Source organism: Balaenoptera ricei, chromosome 10 (genome assembly GCF_028023285.1).
Source record: "Balaenoptera ricei isolate mBalRic1 chromosome 10, mBalRic1.hap2, whole genome shotgun sequence".
Classification (NCBI taxonomy): domain Eukaryota; kingdom Metazoa; phylum Chordata; class Mammalia; order Artiodactyla; family Balaenopteridae; genus Balaenoptera; species Balaenoptera ricei.
Window position 1 is genome coordinate 5,728,250 of NC_082648.1, and position 17,491 is coordinate 5,745,740.

Here is a 17,491-nt window from a genome sequence, read left to right on the forward strand (position 1 = left end):
TTTATCATTACTTTCTACTGATAACAATGCAGTGATAATAGTCATGTAACTGGGCAGGACCCTATGGGGTCTTCCCGGGACAGGCCTCCCCCGTACCCTCTGCTTTAGCTCCTCTCTGAAGGACCTACATAACAGTATTCGATGCACATTTCCTGAGTTGTTTTGCAGATGTGAAAACCCCCCACCAAAGGGAAGATGTTGACTACCGGATGACCATGAGCGCGTAGCCCCAGGCCTCCTGGAGCCCAAGGACTGATCATGTGAACCCCTGTGACACCGCCCTGCTACCTCACCATCAGCCAGTCAGAGAACTGTGCACGGGCTGATCACAGACACTGCGACCCCCGCTCCCTCACCTGGCTTTTAAAAAGGCTTTGCTGAAAACCTTCGGAGAGCTCGGGGCTTCTTGGGGCATGAGCCACCCGTCCCCTTGCATGGCCCTGCAATAAACCTTTCTCTGCGCCAAACTCCGACATTTGGGTTTGGCCTCACGGTGCATCGGGCACGTGAACTTGCGCTAACAATAACAGCATTAAACCAGCAAACGGAATTGAACCCACCATTCCCCCGCGGACTGTGGTTCCCTTTTTCTAGAGTCTGATCAGTCTTCAATGTGCAAGAATAAAGCTCCCCAAGCACACAGGAGCCTTAGGGGCAGGCCTCCACAAGAAGAATTAAAAACTGGACTGCAGGTTTCAAACCCCCAAATTATACCTCAAATTATAAATATGGCTCAACTTCTGTACCTCAAATGATAAACCTGGTCTGAAAAATCACCAACCTGTGTAGAAACACTACAGTACACTGACACGGGGACCATCTCAGAAAATTCAGGACATATGTCTGTACTAGGTGTAGGCTAAGGAGATGTCTGAAAAGGGAAGTGATAGATAGGGAAAAAATCAAGCCCTGTTTTCTAGGCAATTAATCCACATCTCTGCTTAGACCAACTTCCCAGCCCTGTGGACTCAAGACCGCACAGCGGACATGACTATCAGCCAAGAACTGATCATAGAAGGATGACACAGCAATCCTTTCCTCATGCTTCTTTCCTTTACCCAGCCCCACTCCCCTCCTTGCCCCTCCCCTCTGGTCTTGAACCAGAGGTTCCTAAAGGGGCTTTCTGGCCTATTCCTGGGATCCCCTCCCCTACTTCCCTCCCCTATTCCTCCCCCTTACCGGCCGGCAGCTGTCTCCACAGGGCTTCTGAGAGCACTGGGCCACACGCAGGCCCATCACAGCATCCTCCAGGTCGGTGCAGGTGCACACGTCACAGCCCTCCTCCCAGAACTGGCCCACAGGGTAGATGGTGCCTTGGTGGACACACACCTGGAGACACAAGGTTTCCAAGAGTGAACTGACTCAGTTCATCTAAACAAGAAGTGAGTAAGTATCTATGCCGTGTTGGAAGCTACTCTAGGTGCTGAGACTACAGCAATAAATGAAAGCAACATAGTCTCTGCCCACACGAAGGGATGCTTACATAGTACAGTTTGCCCTCTTCCCTCCCCTGCCCACCTGCCTTAGGAAGGTCCACCCTGGGAGTGGCTCCTTTTGAGTCCTTTGAGGCCCTCAAGTGGGGATATAACACACTGGCCGCCTTGACCCACTATCAGTGCTGCCTTAACTGCATTTAACTCCTTCCTGTGTCACACGGAAAGCTGCACCCTAATTCTCAGACTGTCAAAAGGAATAAAGCAGATCTCCATATACTGACAGAGGATAATTCCACTATAAATTGTTAGATGAAAAAATACACATTCAAAACAGAATTTATAATATGCTACCCTTTCGGTGAGAAATAGGAAGCAATATAAATTTATAAAATTTGCTTATATTTTCAAAAAGAAAAATAGATGGATACACCAATGAAAATGATAAATTATGAAGGGAGAGAAGGAAAAGGTAGGGAAAGTGAGGGTAGAGGTAAGATTTCTGGGAGTGCATCTTGTTTTATAATTTAGGTTTTAGAATCATTCATGTGTTTAGAATCATCTATGGCACCGAGCCATGCTCAGAACATGGTAGCGTCTCTATAAGTATCTCCTGAGCTAATCAGATTTAGGCTGAGATGGAAGGCTGATGCCCCTTCACTGGGCCACACAGCACTCATGTGGGCAGGAAGGCAAGTCTTCCACAAGGAGCATGTGTCTGGCCACTGTCCCAGCTGGAGCCGAGCAGCCCCTACCTTATCAGGGAGGCAGGTGGTGGTGGTGCAGCCGCAGTCATTGGTGACGGTGGAGGCCAGGTACCCCAGTGGGCAGGTCACCGCCGAGCTGGTACAGTTGCAAACACACTTATACTCATCACAGCACTGGGTCTTCTGAAGGACTGGCATCCGGTGTGGGGGGCAGGAGGGCGGGGACCCCCTTGGGCATTCCTCCTTCCTGCAGGCTGAGGGGCAGCACGAGGTGATGCCCCGGTCCTGCCACACTGAGCGCTGCACTCAGCCTGGGTTCCTAAGCATTCAGCTACTATATAAGGTCCCAGGGAACTCTAGCCCCAGAACATTAAGTCAGAAACACACGTGAGCCCAGCTCAGGAGCTGAGGGATAGTCAACCATACCAAAAAGTGGTTAGTCTGCAGAAAAATAAGAACACTAACCCAAAGGAGAAATATGAAGCTATTTTAATGGAGAAGCTAAGGCTGCTGGGTGTCTACTCCACCACCTTCACAGGCACATCTGGAAGGGGTGGGGTCCCTCCAGCTGCAGATACTCAGAGATGACTGGTGTAGAATCTCTAAGACCCAGAGAGCCCTGGGCACATAGGTACTGGTTAGCATTTTTATAAGCTGGTAGCTTATGAGATCCTATCCCCAACCTCAGTACCTGGAATAATAAATGACCTACAGTTTTAGGTCCTCCAACAATGATGAATGAAAAATGACAGCAATCTTGTCAAATCCACAATGCTCTTTAATCACTGCCAACTCCCATCCCATGCCTTTGCCTGTTCCCAGCTTCCTGCAGATACAATGTGTTCTCCCACACTCGAGAGCTTTCATCTCAGAACTCTAGTGAGATTCTCAGTCAACAGGACGAGAAGTGGGTATTGACATAAAGTGGGTATTCTCAGTAACTAAATACAGAATTCAGCTTCCTGACATGTCCAGAAACTGTCTTTAGTCCAACCCTATGCTAAAATTGTAGTATTTAGAAATTAAATACATAAACATACAGAGGAAGAAAAATCTATAAATTTATGTGGGAATAAGATCCAGTGATTTGAACAAACCAAGGGTACATTCCTTCCCCTCCATGGCTTATGGGAGGGTGGGAGAAAATAAAGATTAGATCTGGAGGCTTCTTCATCTCAGGTCCAAATGCCACCTAATAAGCCCAAAAGGGGGGTGCCTGCAGCTGTGTCCCACCCCGTTCCCCATCGTAGCCTGTGGCTGGGAGGAGTCTTAGGGGATTCAGTCCACGTGTGACCTTGACCCCTCTGTTCTAGACACACTCCAAGCCCAGACTCAGCTCACTAGAATACAGGACGCCTTCCCAGACCAGGGGACAGTGACCGCACCGCCCTGTCCTCACCCACGGAGGGAGAACTTACAGCAGGTGAAGTTGGGTCTGCACTCGCCGGGGTTGGTCAGTGTAGGCTGGAGACCACCTTCGCAGTGAGGCACCGGGGGCAGGTCACAGCTCACCAGGTCACACACTGAGGGCCCAAAGAGAGACGTGCACTCAGAATTCAGCGAGGCTACTCTTGTGCTAGTGAATGGCTCCCTACACTACATTCCTACCCACGCAGACCTTTACTGTTTCACACACGCGATGATGGTGAGATGAAGGCAGAGCTAGAGATGGAGACAGAGGAAAAGATACAGGAAGATGAAAAGATAGGGGAAGAGATGGAGATAGAGATGGAGACACAGGAAAAGATACAGGAAGATGAAAAGATAGGGGAAGAGATGGAGATAGAGATGGAGACAGAGGAAAAGATACAGGAAGATGAAAAGATAGGGGAAGAGATGGAGATAGAGATGGAGATACACGGACAGGGAGGGGGCAGGGGGAGGTGATGATAGATAGACAGATAGATGAGAAATAGATAGATAGATGATAGATACACAGATACATAGATAGACAGGTAGAGAGATAGGAAGATAGATAGATAGATAATAGATGATAGATACACAGACAGATGATAGATCGATAGATAGATGATAGGTAGATAATAGACAGATGATAGATACATAGATAGATGATTGATAGATAGATAAATAGATAGACAGTAGATAGATAATAGAAAGATGATAGGTAGATAGATAAATAGATAGATAGGAAGGTAGATAGCCAGATAGATAGATCCAAGCCATAGGACAAACTCATGTTGATTACTCTTGTCATCTGCAGGGACTCCAGCTCTCGGCCAATCACTTGAACCCTCTAGACCGCAGGATCATCTTCTGTAAGGTGGGCACTCTACCTCACAGGGTCGGTCTATTGATGTCTTGAAATAATGAAGGCAAAGTGCCTGGCACGTTGGAGAAGCTTCAAAATGTCCATAAAATGAGGGCTTTGAACTAAATGACCCCCAGTTCCCTCCACTGTTAACATCCTAAGACCTATTTTTACTAAATTGTCCTCCAGTCAGATTCGCCCCTCACCCCCACCCCGCCACATAAGGCTTCTCTTTATCCCCGATAAATCGCATCAGCCTAAAGCAGTGTCTCAGATGATTTCTTTTTTAGATCCTCGGACTGTCTTGATTTATCTGCTCTCCCTCAAAGGTTTCATCGCCTCAAACTTCACAAGCCTGTGCTTTATGTCTTCACCTGTACAATTAATAAACACCTGGGACAGGACGGGGACAAGGCACTAGAGACTTCCTGCCGTGTTACTCAGAATTCCATCAGCTCTGGATTCATTTAATTATACCGTTATTCAGCCCATTATTCACGATGCAGGTTGCAAGCCTATAATGAAACCCTTTGACAAATAACGTGTTGAAGTCAAGGTGCCCATGTGTGGCCTTTTCTACAGTTACTCTGGCATAACTGGCTCTGCAGTAAATCCCTTGCACCTCCCCCACCAGTGATTACCCCATTCTTTTACTGTGTACAGCACAGTGATTCACAATTTTTAAAGGCTATACTCTGTTTATAGTTGTTATAAAATATTGGCTATATTCCCTGTGCTGTACAATATACCCTTGCAGCTTATTTATTTTATACACAGTAGTTTGTACCTCTTACTCCCTTGGCCCTATATTGCTCCTCCCCCCTTCCCTCTCCCCACTGGTAACCACTAGTTTATTCTCTATATCTGTGAGTCTGTTTCTTTTTTGTTATATTCACCAGTTTGTTGTACTTTTAGATTCCACATATAAGTGATATTATACAGCATTTGCCTTTCTCTGACTTATTTCACTAAGCATAATACCCTCCAAGTCCATCCATGTCGCTGCAAGTGGCAAAATCTTATTCCTTTTTATGCCTGAGTAGTATTCCATTGCATGTATGTAACACATCTTCTTTATCCATTCCTCTGTTTTGTGGGGTTTTTTTTCTATTTTTTGGCCACGCCACGCGGCACTCGGGATCTTAGTTCCCCAACAAGGGATCGAACCCATGCCCCCCACAATGGAAGCACGGAGTCTTAACCACTGGACCACCAGGGAATTCCCTATCCATTCATCTGTTGATGGTCACTTAGGTTGCTTCCATATCTTGGCTATTGTAAATAATGTTGCTGTGAACATTGCACCCCATTCTTTTTTAATGCTTTCAAAACTTACATTTAATAAGTCACGGCAGAATCTTTCTAGGAAAGAAATCCTATTTTCCAGAGGCTACTCTTTCCAGGTTTTGGAAAATCCACACCCTGCTCCTGACCACGAGCCCCTTCAGCACCACCACCTTGGCCCCCTCTCCCCGGGGCGGGGCTGGGGTTGGACCCCGAGAAATGCCACGGGTGACACATACCACACTCGTACTCGGGGCAGCACTGCTGCGAGCTCTGCCGGAGACGGGCCACCTCGCACGGGCCGCACGCAGGTGCTGGGGAAGAAGAGGCCGCAGAGGTCAGAGAAAGAGACAGCGGTACCCACTGCAGACTCTCGGCCGCGGGAAGCAGCCAGGCCCGCTGACGAATGAGTCTCCCGGTGTGTCCTGCTGTCCCCTCAGATGCGCCCTCGGGAGACTGAGGCTGAGGGCCAAGGAGGGGACAGCAGGGCAGGCACACACACACACACACACACCCTCCCCCGAGAGCTCCACCCCCGTGCAGAAAGGGGAGCCCAGCCTGGTGAGGCAAGGAGGGTGGGGCTGGCATGGGGAATCCACGTGTGGATCTGGTCCACCAGGTCTGAAGACAGGGTGGCCTTGGGGTCTGGAGGGAGCCCTTAGGGAGGGGCCTCACCTCTGGCTGTGGGGCAGGGCTGTGTCGTGCAGTTGACCTTCCGCCCGCTGAGGCACGTGCAGATCTGGCAGGGCTGGTGGTCTGGGACCCACGTTTCCAGAAGCTGAGGGAGAATGAGGTTCAGGGAGGGCCCAGGAGTTCATGGAAGTTGGGTCCCCCCACCCCTGGCTCGGTCTCCCTGGGGGACGCCCAGTGCCCGAGCCCTGCCTGGGTCAGAGCTGCGCAGATGAACCGAGACAAGCTGACAGATGCTGAGGATCCTGAGGAGGAGGGAGCTGGAGGAGCCCTGGGGTGCCTGGGGGCGCCCGTACTGCTTTGTACACTCGGGGGAAGGACAAACCACAGGTTTCAGAAAACATGGAGCTTTCATCACAGCCCTTCTGATGGTGACGCTAAAACAAAGCAAGGCGAGAAAATGAGGACTCCTGTGTCACCCCACCGGCCACTTCCCAAGCCGAAGGAGAAGCTGGGCTGCAGCTTGAGAAAGATGCCATTCATTTCTGGAATGGACTTAAGACTATGTGGCAGGAAGAGCTGAAGGGGCGACGGCAGAACTCTCAGAACCCTCACATTGTTGGGACTGGTGGTGACGTTCCAGACCAGGGTGCCATTGCCAGATGAGGGTCACCAGGGCAGCAGGCATCCCCACTGCACAAGGGCTTCAGTCAGGAAGCCCCCCAACTCCTACGTCGGCTTCACCCTCCGTGCCACTGCCCGGTTTCCTCCCAGGCGAGGGGAGAGCCCCCCAGCCTGCCTCCCAGGACTGTGCAAGAAGCAGGAAGCTGTGAACAGCACAGATGGGACTGCAGAGCCAGGACTGGGTCCCTGTGGGCTCGGCCATCAAGGGAAATTCCAGTGAAGTCACCCCTGAATAAACGCATCCTTATCCAGCAGCTCAAAGGCCGCTAAAAATTTCCCAGGTCAAGAAGGTCGTACTTATTCCGTCTGCTTCCATGGTCCGCAATCAGCATGTGCTGCGGAGAGGGAGAGAGATGGGACATCTCCGGGTAAACCCCTCCCCGGGCTGCCCGTCCTCCCGCGGGATTAAACCTTGGATGCTTCCCTTGACACCTTCTGCTGCATCCACGTAACAGCCCACATCTGAGGGGCAAGTGTCACGTGGCACGGTTTAAGGGCTTTACGTAAACTACTCATTTAATCCTCACCGTAGCCCCATGACCGGGACATTCTTACTGTTATCCCCACTTGTCCAAGGAGAAAGCGGAGGCACTTGCTCGGGGTCACACCGTCGCAGGGCAGAGATGGGATCTGGACCCAGAATCCACTTTGTATCACTGTGTTCTGCTGCCTCCCGGCAATAAGTAGCATTAAACATGTGCAAGATATTTCCCCAAAGGCTTTACACTGACTCATTGTATGTTCCTTCTAATGACCCTATCGGGTGAGTACGACCATTACTTACACTGACCAGTGATGACACTGAGGCACAGACCAGGAGCTTGACCAGGTGGCACAGCCGGGGTTTGGACCCGGCATCCTGGCCCTGCACACCACATGCTCTCTCTCCAAACCACAGCCGCGAGGCTCGGCCAGCCCGCTGAGGGGCTGTGGGAGTGCCAGGCACTGGGTACACTGTCCCAGCCCTCGAATGGCTGACGGTCAAGCCGAGGAAATAGGACTTGCCCGTGAAAAGGTGAATGAGATCACTCAATTCTGATGCATCCACACCACGGAATACTACTCAGCCATAAAAACAAACTACGGAACGTACAGTGTGGATGGATCTCGGGAGTATCACGTTGAGCGAAAGAAGCCAAGCAAAAAAAGGAGTAAATACTGCATGAGTCCATTTACATAAAATTCCAGAAAATGTAAACGGATCTATAGTGACAGAAAGCAGACCAGTTGTTGCCCGGGGATGGAGGTGGGGACTGGGGGTGTATTAAACAGGGGCGTCAGGGAACTTTCGCAGGTGAAGGAAATTTCATTATCTTGATCGTGATGACGGTTTTTACAGGTGCATGCACTTGTCAAAATCCATCAGATTGTACATTTATATTTGGTGCTGTTTACTGTCTGTGAACTCTCCATAAAGGTGATTTTTAAAAGAAGAGTGCCAGGAGTGCAAAAGAAGAGTTCACTAGGGCTGTGGGCTCCAGAGAGGCCTCACATCCTTGGGGACGTGGCCACTGCAGGAGGCTGTGCTTAACCTGGCGGGCAGGGTGCAGCCCCGAGGCTCTGTAAGCAGGACCAGCCTTAGAGGGAAGAAAGTTCAACAAGGACAAGTCTTGAGCGGGTGCCAGGGAGCGGGTGGAGAGGGAGGGATGAGGACCAGGAAACAGAACAGAGGCTGCAGCGGCTACTATTCCAGCTGCTCCAAGGGGCTGGGGAGACCCAGGGAGGGGCACAGGGACAGGCGAGGCTGGGCAGAGTGGAGGAAGGCAGGGGAACTCACACATCTCCCCAGGTCTCTCTCTGCTCTGCCTCTTTCCTGCTCTTTTACACTGATGGTGATGCCAAAAAAACCATAAATCAAGGGATTTATATTTAGACGTTTAAATGGCAAAGTGATGAGATAAGAACGGAGATATATATTTATATATTAGGGTTTTTTTTTCTCTTTTTAAAAATGAACTCCAGACATCTAAAATTCAAGAACGAATTATACAGCTTTCCAACTCTCCTTGGCAACATCACAATAGATGACCAAAAGCAGGTGTTAAACATCCTCTTCCAGGGATTTCCATTTTCCCAGGAAGCTTTAATGAGGCAGGCCACAGAATCTATGGCCCCTGAAAAAGAGCCCTGTTTGGCAAAGGCTAAGCTTCTAAAAGCGCCCGCGGCCAGCTCTTACAGCAGTACACCTGGCGCGTTATGCAGCCAATCAGCCAGCAGAGGGCACTCCTGCATCAGGACAGGCCAACTCCAGGCAGCCCTGTCTCAGCCCCCAGGTTCCAGGGCCTGGTGCAGGACTGTTACCTGGACAGAACAGGTAAGCGAGCTGGCTGGAGTTAAAGATTAAATAAAGATGACAGGAGAATGACCTGCAGAGAATGCAGCAAGGGAAAACTGAAGTCTTCAGAGCCCAAGGTCAGAGCAGGCACTCAGCAAGTCACCAGGCACCGCCCACCCTGGCCAGGATTTGAGGGAAGATGTAAATTAAATGTCAGCGCTGAGCCGCTACAGAACACCGCTACAGAGAGGAGACGAGGCTCAGCAGACCGTCTGGGTGATGCAGGCAATTCCCAGTGGAGTTGAAGCAGCGCTTGCCCAGCACAGCGGGGTGTGTGTGGGCAAGGCGGGACGGCCCATGCATGGCCCCGGATCCCTTTAGAGCCGGCTACAAAGGCAGAGTGCATTTTGTAAAATAAACAAGAGCTATGGAAACGTAAATAGTTTGCCCTTCCAAAATTACCACAAGAGATTTCTACCCTGGATTATTTCCCCGAAGAAAAGTTTTCTGGCCTTTATTTTTCAGTTTCAAGAAAATTCACTTAATGGAAATGTTCTTCATATTAGAGTGTTATTCCCTCTCTACTTTGAAAGTCAACGCTGGACTGGCTAGATATTTATCTTCATCCGTTTAAACTATATTTTCTGAAATAACTAAAACCGGCTGTATTCCCTTCATAGTTTTTTATTAACTAATTTTATGTTGCTTGATTTTAAAATGTATTTATCAGACTATATCTATGTCAAAATACTGCACTATTTGGAAGCCCTCTTCATACAACTCTGATGCATATCCCAGTGTGTGGGACTGAAGGGGCAGGGAGCAGGGAAAAGGGTCAGGGAGGAGGAGTGGGGAAGCGGGCAGAGACCCTAGGATAAAATTCACAAGCCTCCCGCCTTCGGGTCCCTGCAGACACTTGACTCACAGAGAGCCAGAAATGCAAACTTGAGTTTCCTTCTGATCTCGAGGATGCCAAGGAAGGGGGTAGAGACCATTTCTGACTGCCTCTGAGAGCACCTTGCCACCAACGGCAAAACCAGCCTGAAATGACCACTGGGTGTCAGCACCCCAGGGCATTGGTACATGTCATCTGCGCCCAGCGGGAGCCCAGGAGCCGTGCAAGTCAGGGAGAGCGATGTAAGGTTTTGTCAACTCTTTGGGGGAACGTTATGGTACAGGCAGTTACTTAATTTGGCCAGCTGAAATATGGCAGTAGAGTGCGACTGGGCTTCTTTCCTGGTTTACCTGTTACACTGTGAGAACAAATGGGATCCACTAGGATAAAGCCCAGCAACAAAACAGAGCCAGTGGGACCATCCAAGTAATCGCCTTATTGGTGCCACGCTTACCTGGACACCCAGTCAGCTCAGCGTTTACCTCACAGTTCCCGTGGGACCAGTGGCAGGGCTTGGACACTATAGGGTGACCTGGTATAGTGAATAGGGTCTTTTTAAATCACCTCTTGTCATCTGAGCCTTAGTTTCCCATTCAGAGGGACATGTAATAATTACCCTATGGAGCTTTGGGGAGAATCAAATGAAACGGTCCATTTCCTAGCTTCTGATGGCAGGGACAGAATAGTGTAATCCTGGAATGATTGTTTTCATCATTCTCCAGTTGGTTAGCTAGCTTCACCATGTGTTCTCCTACTTCTGATTAAACACAGTGTTAAGTCACCTGACCTGGTCCACTTAGTGACGAAGGTCTTCCTTGGTGATGATGGAGATGTTAGGTCTTGAGTGCAGCCCATGGTCATAGAACACATCCTCCTTTGCTAGAAGCCAAATGTGCTCCCCCTCTACCAGGCTCTGTGGTATCACTGCCAGTTTGAAAGGCAGGACCACGGCCCACACTCACAGGTCCACAGACACACACGGCCCCAGGTACTACAATACACACATTGGCAACTTTGAAGAGATATGACTGCCATCTGAGTCCAAGAAGAGGGAGTTTGGTAAATAAATAGTCTTTCAAAATAATGATTCCTAAAAGGCTAAGAGAATTGATGACTTGATGACTCAATGACTTCCAAGAAAATCAGCGCAAAGGGGACCTAGCAAAAGGGAAATTTCATGTATCGAAAACAGCAAGCTCTTTGGAATCAGACAGAGCTTCAAATACTAACTCCAACTCCCAACCTCATCTCCTACAAACTGCATCCATGGGCAAGGTACCAAGCTCTCTAAGCCTTCATTTTCTCATAGGTGTTTTGTATTTATGAGAGGGGATACTACACACACACACACACACACACACACACACACACACACAATTCTATAGTCTAATACGTCTGAGAAGCAACAACTTGCAATGTACATTAGCATATCAAAAGCTCTAAAGAATCCTGCAATAAAGAAACCTGTCTAACTTGCTTAGCTGGTGTTCTTTAAAACCTCTTGACCACAGGTAACTGTCAATACCTTGCCTGCTAAACACACCTTTGAAAAAAATGTTGAAATAATGAATATATAGTGCTTAGTACAATGTAAGGTACCTAATATATCTTAATAATGGTAGACATCACCATATAAAATATTCTTTTCCCATCCCCTCCTGGGTTCCTAGCATTCTACTAACATGGATATAATGATAAATATAGTAATGGTAGTAATGTGTTGTTGGTGTTTGATCACACAGCTAACCCATGACAGATCCGGGATTTGAACCAAGATGTGTCTGACTCCAAAGCCGTTATGCCATACTGTCTTCCCGTCCCTCAGGAACCCCCCTAGAGAGCAGAGCCATGCAGCCAAGGTTAGAAGGGGCCAATCACGGGTGAACACTTCCCCCTACTGGCCCTATGGGGGGCGAGAGGCCAGGGCTCCTACCTGGTGCCGGATCCCATCGTCACCGACGCACTGGGTGCAGGCCTCCTCGGGGACACAGCTGCCTTCCAGCAGCACTTGGTGCAGTGGGCAGAAGCAGCCTTCTGAGGGATGGTCCCCACAGGAGCTCGAGTTGCCCTCACATTGGCGGGGGCAGCCGCGCTCACAGTGGTTGTAGACCAGGGATGGCGGGCATGGCACAGCTGTAGACAGAGAAGGGGGTCACCCTCAAGGGTCTGCACCAACCAGAGGGAAGTGGCTCAGCTTCAAGGCAGTTGATCATCTGACAAACTTGCTGGGGCAGAAACTGCTAGTTTCCACCAATTTTCATTCTCTCCATCTTCCATAGAAATAGACCTTCAAGCCGGGCACATGACCACCCAGAATAAAGACTACATTTCCCAACCTCCCTTGCAACTAAGTGCAGTCATGTGATTACATTCTGACCAATGAACTGTAAGAGCAAGTGTAGACTCTTAACAGCAGTTTCTAAGAATCATTTTTTGAAAGACATCTGCGTCTCTGGTCCTTTTCCTTCCTTCCCCTCATCCCGCCACTTGGAACCTGGATGTGATGGCCAGAGCTCCACCTTAAACCGTGAGGAAAAAGCACACCCAAGTGAGGACGGAGCAAAGAACTAGAATCCACTTTGAGACCCAGAAAGAGCTGGGACTGCCTCCCTCTGATCAGCTGTGTGACACAAAATTTTACTTCTCTCTTACTTGTAGCCAAATTTAATCCCAGCTGACGATGTGAACCTGTGTATCCTTAGGAAGTTCTACGGTTCTTTTCTTTGAATACACATATATTTAATGCTTCGAAAATTCTCTTCAACTTAAATAAGGAATCCACAGCTATGGAGGGCTGCCCTGGGAGAAAAGCTACAAAGTGATCCACTTCTACCACTCTGGTCCTGCTCAACCCCTTCCTCACATTTTCACGGTGCCAAGGCAGGTGGTAGAGAAGGTTTCCAAGGATTTAGAGCACCAAAGACTTTCCTATAAATGCATGACAAATTGCCTGGAAGTCGACAAATTAATAAGCAGAGAAGCTGTGATCGGTAACTCAGAAACTAACATTTTCCCCTTAATCTGCAGGCAGGTTGAAAGGAGACTGTGTCATCCACGGGGACTCGGAAAACCAGAGCCCCAAAGACACCTAGGGGTTATCTAGTCCAACTATCTCATTCCAAGATGCAGAAACTGAGGTCCAGAAAGACTAAGGAAATAGCTGATGACCAGCTGGATGCCCAAGTCCTCTAGCCCCGGTTAAAGCTGTGACAGCATTATAATAATAAACTCGGAGACTCTGAGATGCTTGTACACATTGATTTTCCTCAAAAAAAAAAAAAAAAAAAAAAAAGGTCAGGGATTACATTAGAAACTGAGGATGTTGAAGTTCAGTGTTCTTATCACTCCAGCACGCCCTGAGAGCAGGAGGCATGTCTGATTCATTTTGGTGTCCCTGACATGTTAAATATTAAATACATGCCAAGTCCAAGTAAGGAAGCTGACCTTGGGAGGTGTCTACACTAGCAATCTTGTGGTGTTTGTAATGAAGAAGCCTTCTTGGTATTCAAATGGCAAAATTCCACTCACACTTCAAAATCCTGTTCAGGCATGGGCTGCTCTGTGAGCCTTTGCTAAAGCTTGGTGCAATTCCAAATTCAAGGTGACTGCTTGGTCTGTACTTCGCTGTGGCCTGGATGTGTCTGACACATCAAAATCACATTTGTATGAACTGCGGAACTACCGCTAGAAAGGACCATGCTTTCATTTACACAGAAATTCTATGTTCAAATTACTTATACGTCTACCATCTTATTTGATCCTGAATGGAATCCTAGGAAACAGGAAATGCAGAGATTTTGGTCTTCGTTGCCCAGATAAAGACCGTGAGGCCCAGAGAGGCTGAGCAGGTCCCCCATTCGTTGGTCTTCACAGCGTCTGGGGGTGCCTAAGGAGACTCACCACAGAAATCGGGGGTCCTCCAGTCGACACACACCCCCTTGGTCCGACAGAGGTGGGCATAAGAGGCAATGGCCTCACACACTTGCTCCTGGTGGCAGCTGTCCTGCTGGCAGATGGCGTGAAATGTGGCCGGGGCAAGGACCGCGTGGCACTCGGCAAACAGCGCCGAGAGGAGGACCTGGCAGTGGGAGCCCCTGGAGACGGGACATGGCTCCTCGGGACCCAGCAGGCACGTCTGCCCCGGTTGTTGCACCGTCCACTCCTGGACCAGCGTCTTCCAGTCTGCGGTGACTGTGCCATCCCTCAGCATGAAGTCATTGGCCCCATTCTCATCACAGATGCCTAGAGAAGCAAGGAAAGACACGGTTAGGAGCCCAGGGTGCCAAGCCCTTGATGCCAGAGACCTGGCCATTCTCCATCACCGCCAGCGTCTGAACCTTACTACTGGACCCAGAAATAGCAGTGGCCAAGGGCCCTGAGGATAGAGCAAGGAGGGTTTATGTCAGGGAGGAGAGTCAGAAGATATTCTTACCACAGAGACCGTACATCTTTGAGGCAAAGGTCTTGGGGCTCAGCTGCAGCTGGAACTCGTTGTTTTGTGGGGTAAAGGTGAGGATGTGGCCGAGATGGTTGAATCTGACCTCATACATAATGGTACCATAGACACTGACCTCCATGTCCCCACCCATGTAAGGGACAGAGACCAATCTCCCATTCACCACCACCTGCCCAAAGAAGAAAACCACCCATCAGTAGTCATGGCAACACGGAATCCTAGGATTTCACTCTTAGCCACTTTCCAAAGTTCCCCACAGTTCCTACACATTCACCCCGCTCAACTCCACTGTTATCCACAAACCCGGACATTTGCCAGCAGCTCTTCAAAGACAAAGGGGCTTTGCAGAGCTTGGCAAAAGAGTGGACTCATAACACTGAACAGACAGCCATGCATCTGGAACCCGAAAGCCCAGGGATTAAGAGGAACCATGAGTCACCCGACAGGGAAGATGACTCCTCAAGAAAAGCTGGGGAAGTTGCTTATTTGCCAACTGGTCAGTGCGCTATCTCCAGGAGCATCTAATAGGACTACTTTAAGCATCTGATTTGATTTGATTGACTAGCTCTTTGGAGGCCCCACGATACATCTTATCAAACCTATTAAAATATACTCACATCCCACAATGAATATAATTTTTGCTGTAAAAATTTTAGAAGGCTTTTTATCCTTTTGATTTTTATATTTTTGTCTATGAGCTACTCATTTATTATATGACAAGCTGTGATTTTTCAGCAATCACTGTGCACGTTCAAGAATTCTTGCAAGAGGAGGACATCTAACCCATAAGTTGCTTTCACGCAATGAAATATTTACGATTTCTAAATGAACGTGTAAAGAAGTTGGCAGAAAGCAACCTCTTGTAAACATTTAATCAAACATTTATTTTTTTATCAGTTTTGCAGTTTTCTTTTTGAATCTTGGGTCCACACATTTTGTTTGGGCCCAGAATATTTTCATAGGCCCTAAATATTTTCCTTTGGAAGGTTTGCAGGCCCTGGGTGCAGGGCACATAATGCCTGCTGGGCAAACAGCCTGGTGTCACCCTCATTCTTCTACCAGTACCAGAAACTGGCACTACATTCACAATGTAATGCTATCGAAAATGGACCCTTTCTTCCAAATCTGGACCCAAAACAACAATGAAATTACACCACGAGGGAGACAGCACTGAGCCCCTCCTGCTCGTGGGGCAGGAGGCCGAGTCCCCAACAGGAGCACCAGCTAAAACCGACTGCCACCGGGTCCACGTGGCTTCCCCAAGGGTCTGCCGCTGCCACGTTACGGGACTCACAGGAAGCCCCTCCTACCTCCATGTCGCTGCGGAGCTCAACCGAGAGGCCGTTATGTTTCACCTCAATGGACTTCATGCAGGCCTGCCTTGCCCCGGCCCTGCAGGCACCGTTATGCAGCAGCACGTCCAGGCCCTGCTCCTTGTTGTGAAATAGGACATATGAGCAGTTGCCAGTCAGCTTGAAGTTCTGTCCATCAAAGGTCACGATGTGCCGAGTGGAGCTGCCAGTACAGACACCTGGACGGAGAGAGCAAAGGATGGCTATGACCCGTCCAGACTTCCTCTCCTATCTCCTCTGCTCTCTTTGGACTGATAGGGAGACTTGCGGGTACATCTTTCCATAGACTTCTGACATTGAAAACCACGTTAATGCTTCACATACAGAAAACAAACAAAGAGAATCAGCTAGGATGGCAGTAAGGAAAATTCAAAATGGAATACAAACAGATACAATTAAAAGAATAATGTTAAGTAATGAATAACGTTAAGTACAAAGAAGGGAGGGGGGAAACCAGCCTAAATAACTTTGGGGAAAAACTTACTATATACCCAAAGGCTAAAGACAAAAAGAACTGTGCACAAATGTGTACTCTAGTTGGTAGATTTGTCTTTCATAAAGGTATCGGTTAGCAGTTCTGAAACTACGTGTATTCTGTGTAGGGTCTACAGAGGAATGATGGCCCAGGGTTGTTCTAAAAGTGATCCTAAGAGAACTTCTGCTACACAGTAAGGAGGACGTCAAAAGAGAGAGAGAAAGAGAGCCTATGAGGGGTTGGATGCAAAAACAAACAAATAAATAAACAAAAATAACGAAACAAAACAAAAAACCCAGAAGGATGGCAGGGTGAAGCAGCAGACAGCGAAAGAATATAGAATATGCAACTGATATCAAAGGACCACTCCTGAGAGCTGGTAGAAGAAGCAGCTGCCTTCAACACCTGCCCGGCCAGTGAGTGCAGGGCCTCTCACAGAAGCACCAGTCACAGAAGAACTTTGAGAAGCCACTTCCAGCTCCTCCCTCTCCAGGCTCCAAGCTGGAGGGAGACTGACTACACCCCTTTCCCAGAGGCCAGGAGCCCACACAGGGACTAGGGAGGTGTTTCAACTCTAACTCAAGTTCGAAGTCTTGATTATTACCCGAGAGTGGACATCTAATGACCAAATTGAGACTGTGTTTTACGACTTAAAGCAACCACAGAACTCTTTATAAATAAACAGAAACGATATGAGGTCTGGTAGAGTTCTCATCCAGGCAAAAAGGAAATTTATCCCACTCAATAAATTCTAAAGGGAGAGTGAGATACAAGATACAGTTTTGATTTCAGCCCACAAGTTGTGTCTGTTCATCATAATCATCTTGATCCATCCACTGCTGAGCAGGGATTGCCATAAGCAAACATTTCTCCCAACCATGAGACAGAGGGCTAGCCCACCCCATGGATGAATGCTCCCCACAGGTCTGCATGTGATGGAGTTGACTACGTCCTCCTCTTAAACCAGGCCACCGTGATGGTACACCCTGCATCCAACGCTCAAACACCTACAGGTATGATGCGGGAGCTTC

The 17,491-nt window shown here is 48.6% G+C and overlaps 1 protein-coding gene across 4 annotated transcripts in view; it reads right to left on the reverse strand.

The window, feature by feature from the left end:
• The window catches only part of VWF (von Willebrand factor), a 161,112-nt gene that overhangs the window by 20,506 nt on the left and 123,115 nt on the right, over positions 1-17,491 (reverse strand). For all 4 annotated transcript variants that reach the window (XM_059935150.1, XM_059935147.1, XM_059935148.1 and 1 more), the window contains 9 exons: positions 15,944-16,164; positions 14,610-14,802; positions 14,078-14,419; positions 12,111-12,310; positions 6,369-6,471; positions 5,933-6,007; positions 3,559-3,663; positions 2,189-2,394; positions 1,180-1,329 (listed from right to left, as the gene is read on the reverse strand). In XM_059935150.1, coding sequence (XP_059791133.1) covers positions 1,180-1,329; positions 2,189-2,394; positions 3,559-3,663; positions 5,933-6,007; positions 6,369-6,471; positions 12,111-12,310; positions 14,078-14,419; positions 14,610-14,802; positions 15,944-16,164 — 1,595 coding nt within the window. The remainder of the gene's footprint in view (positions 1-1,179; positions 1,330-2,188; positions 2,395-3,558; positions 3,664-5,932; positions 6,008-6,368; positions 6,472-12,110; positions 12,311-14,077; positions 14,420-14,609; positions 14,803-15,943; positions 16,165-17,491) is intronic.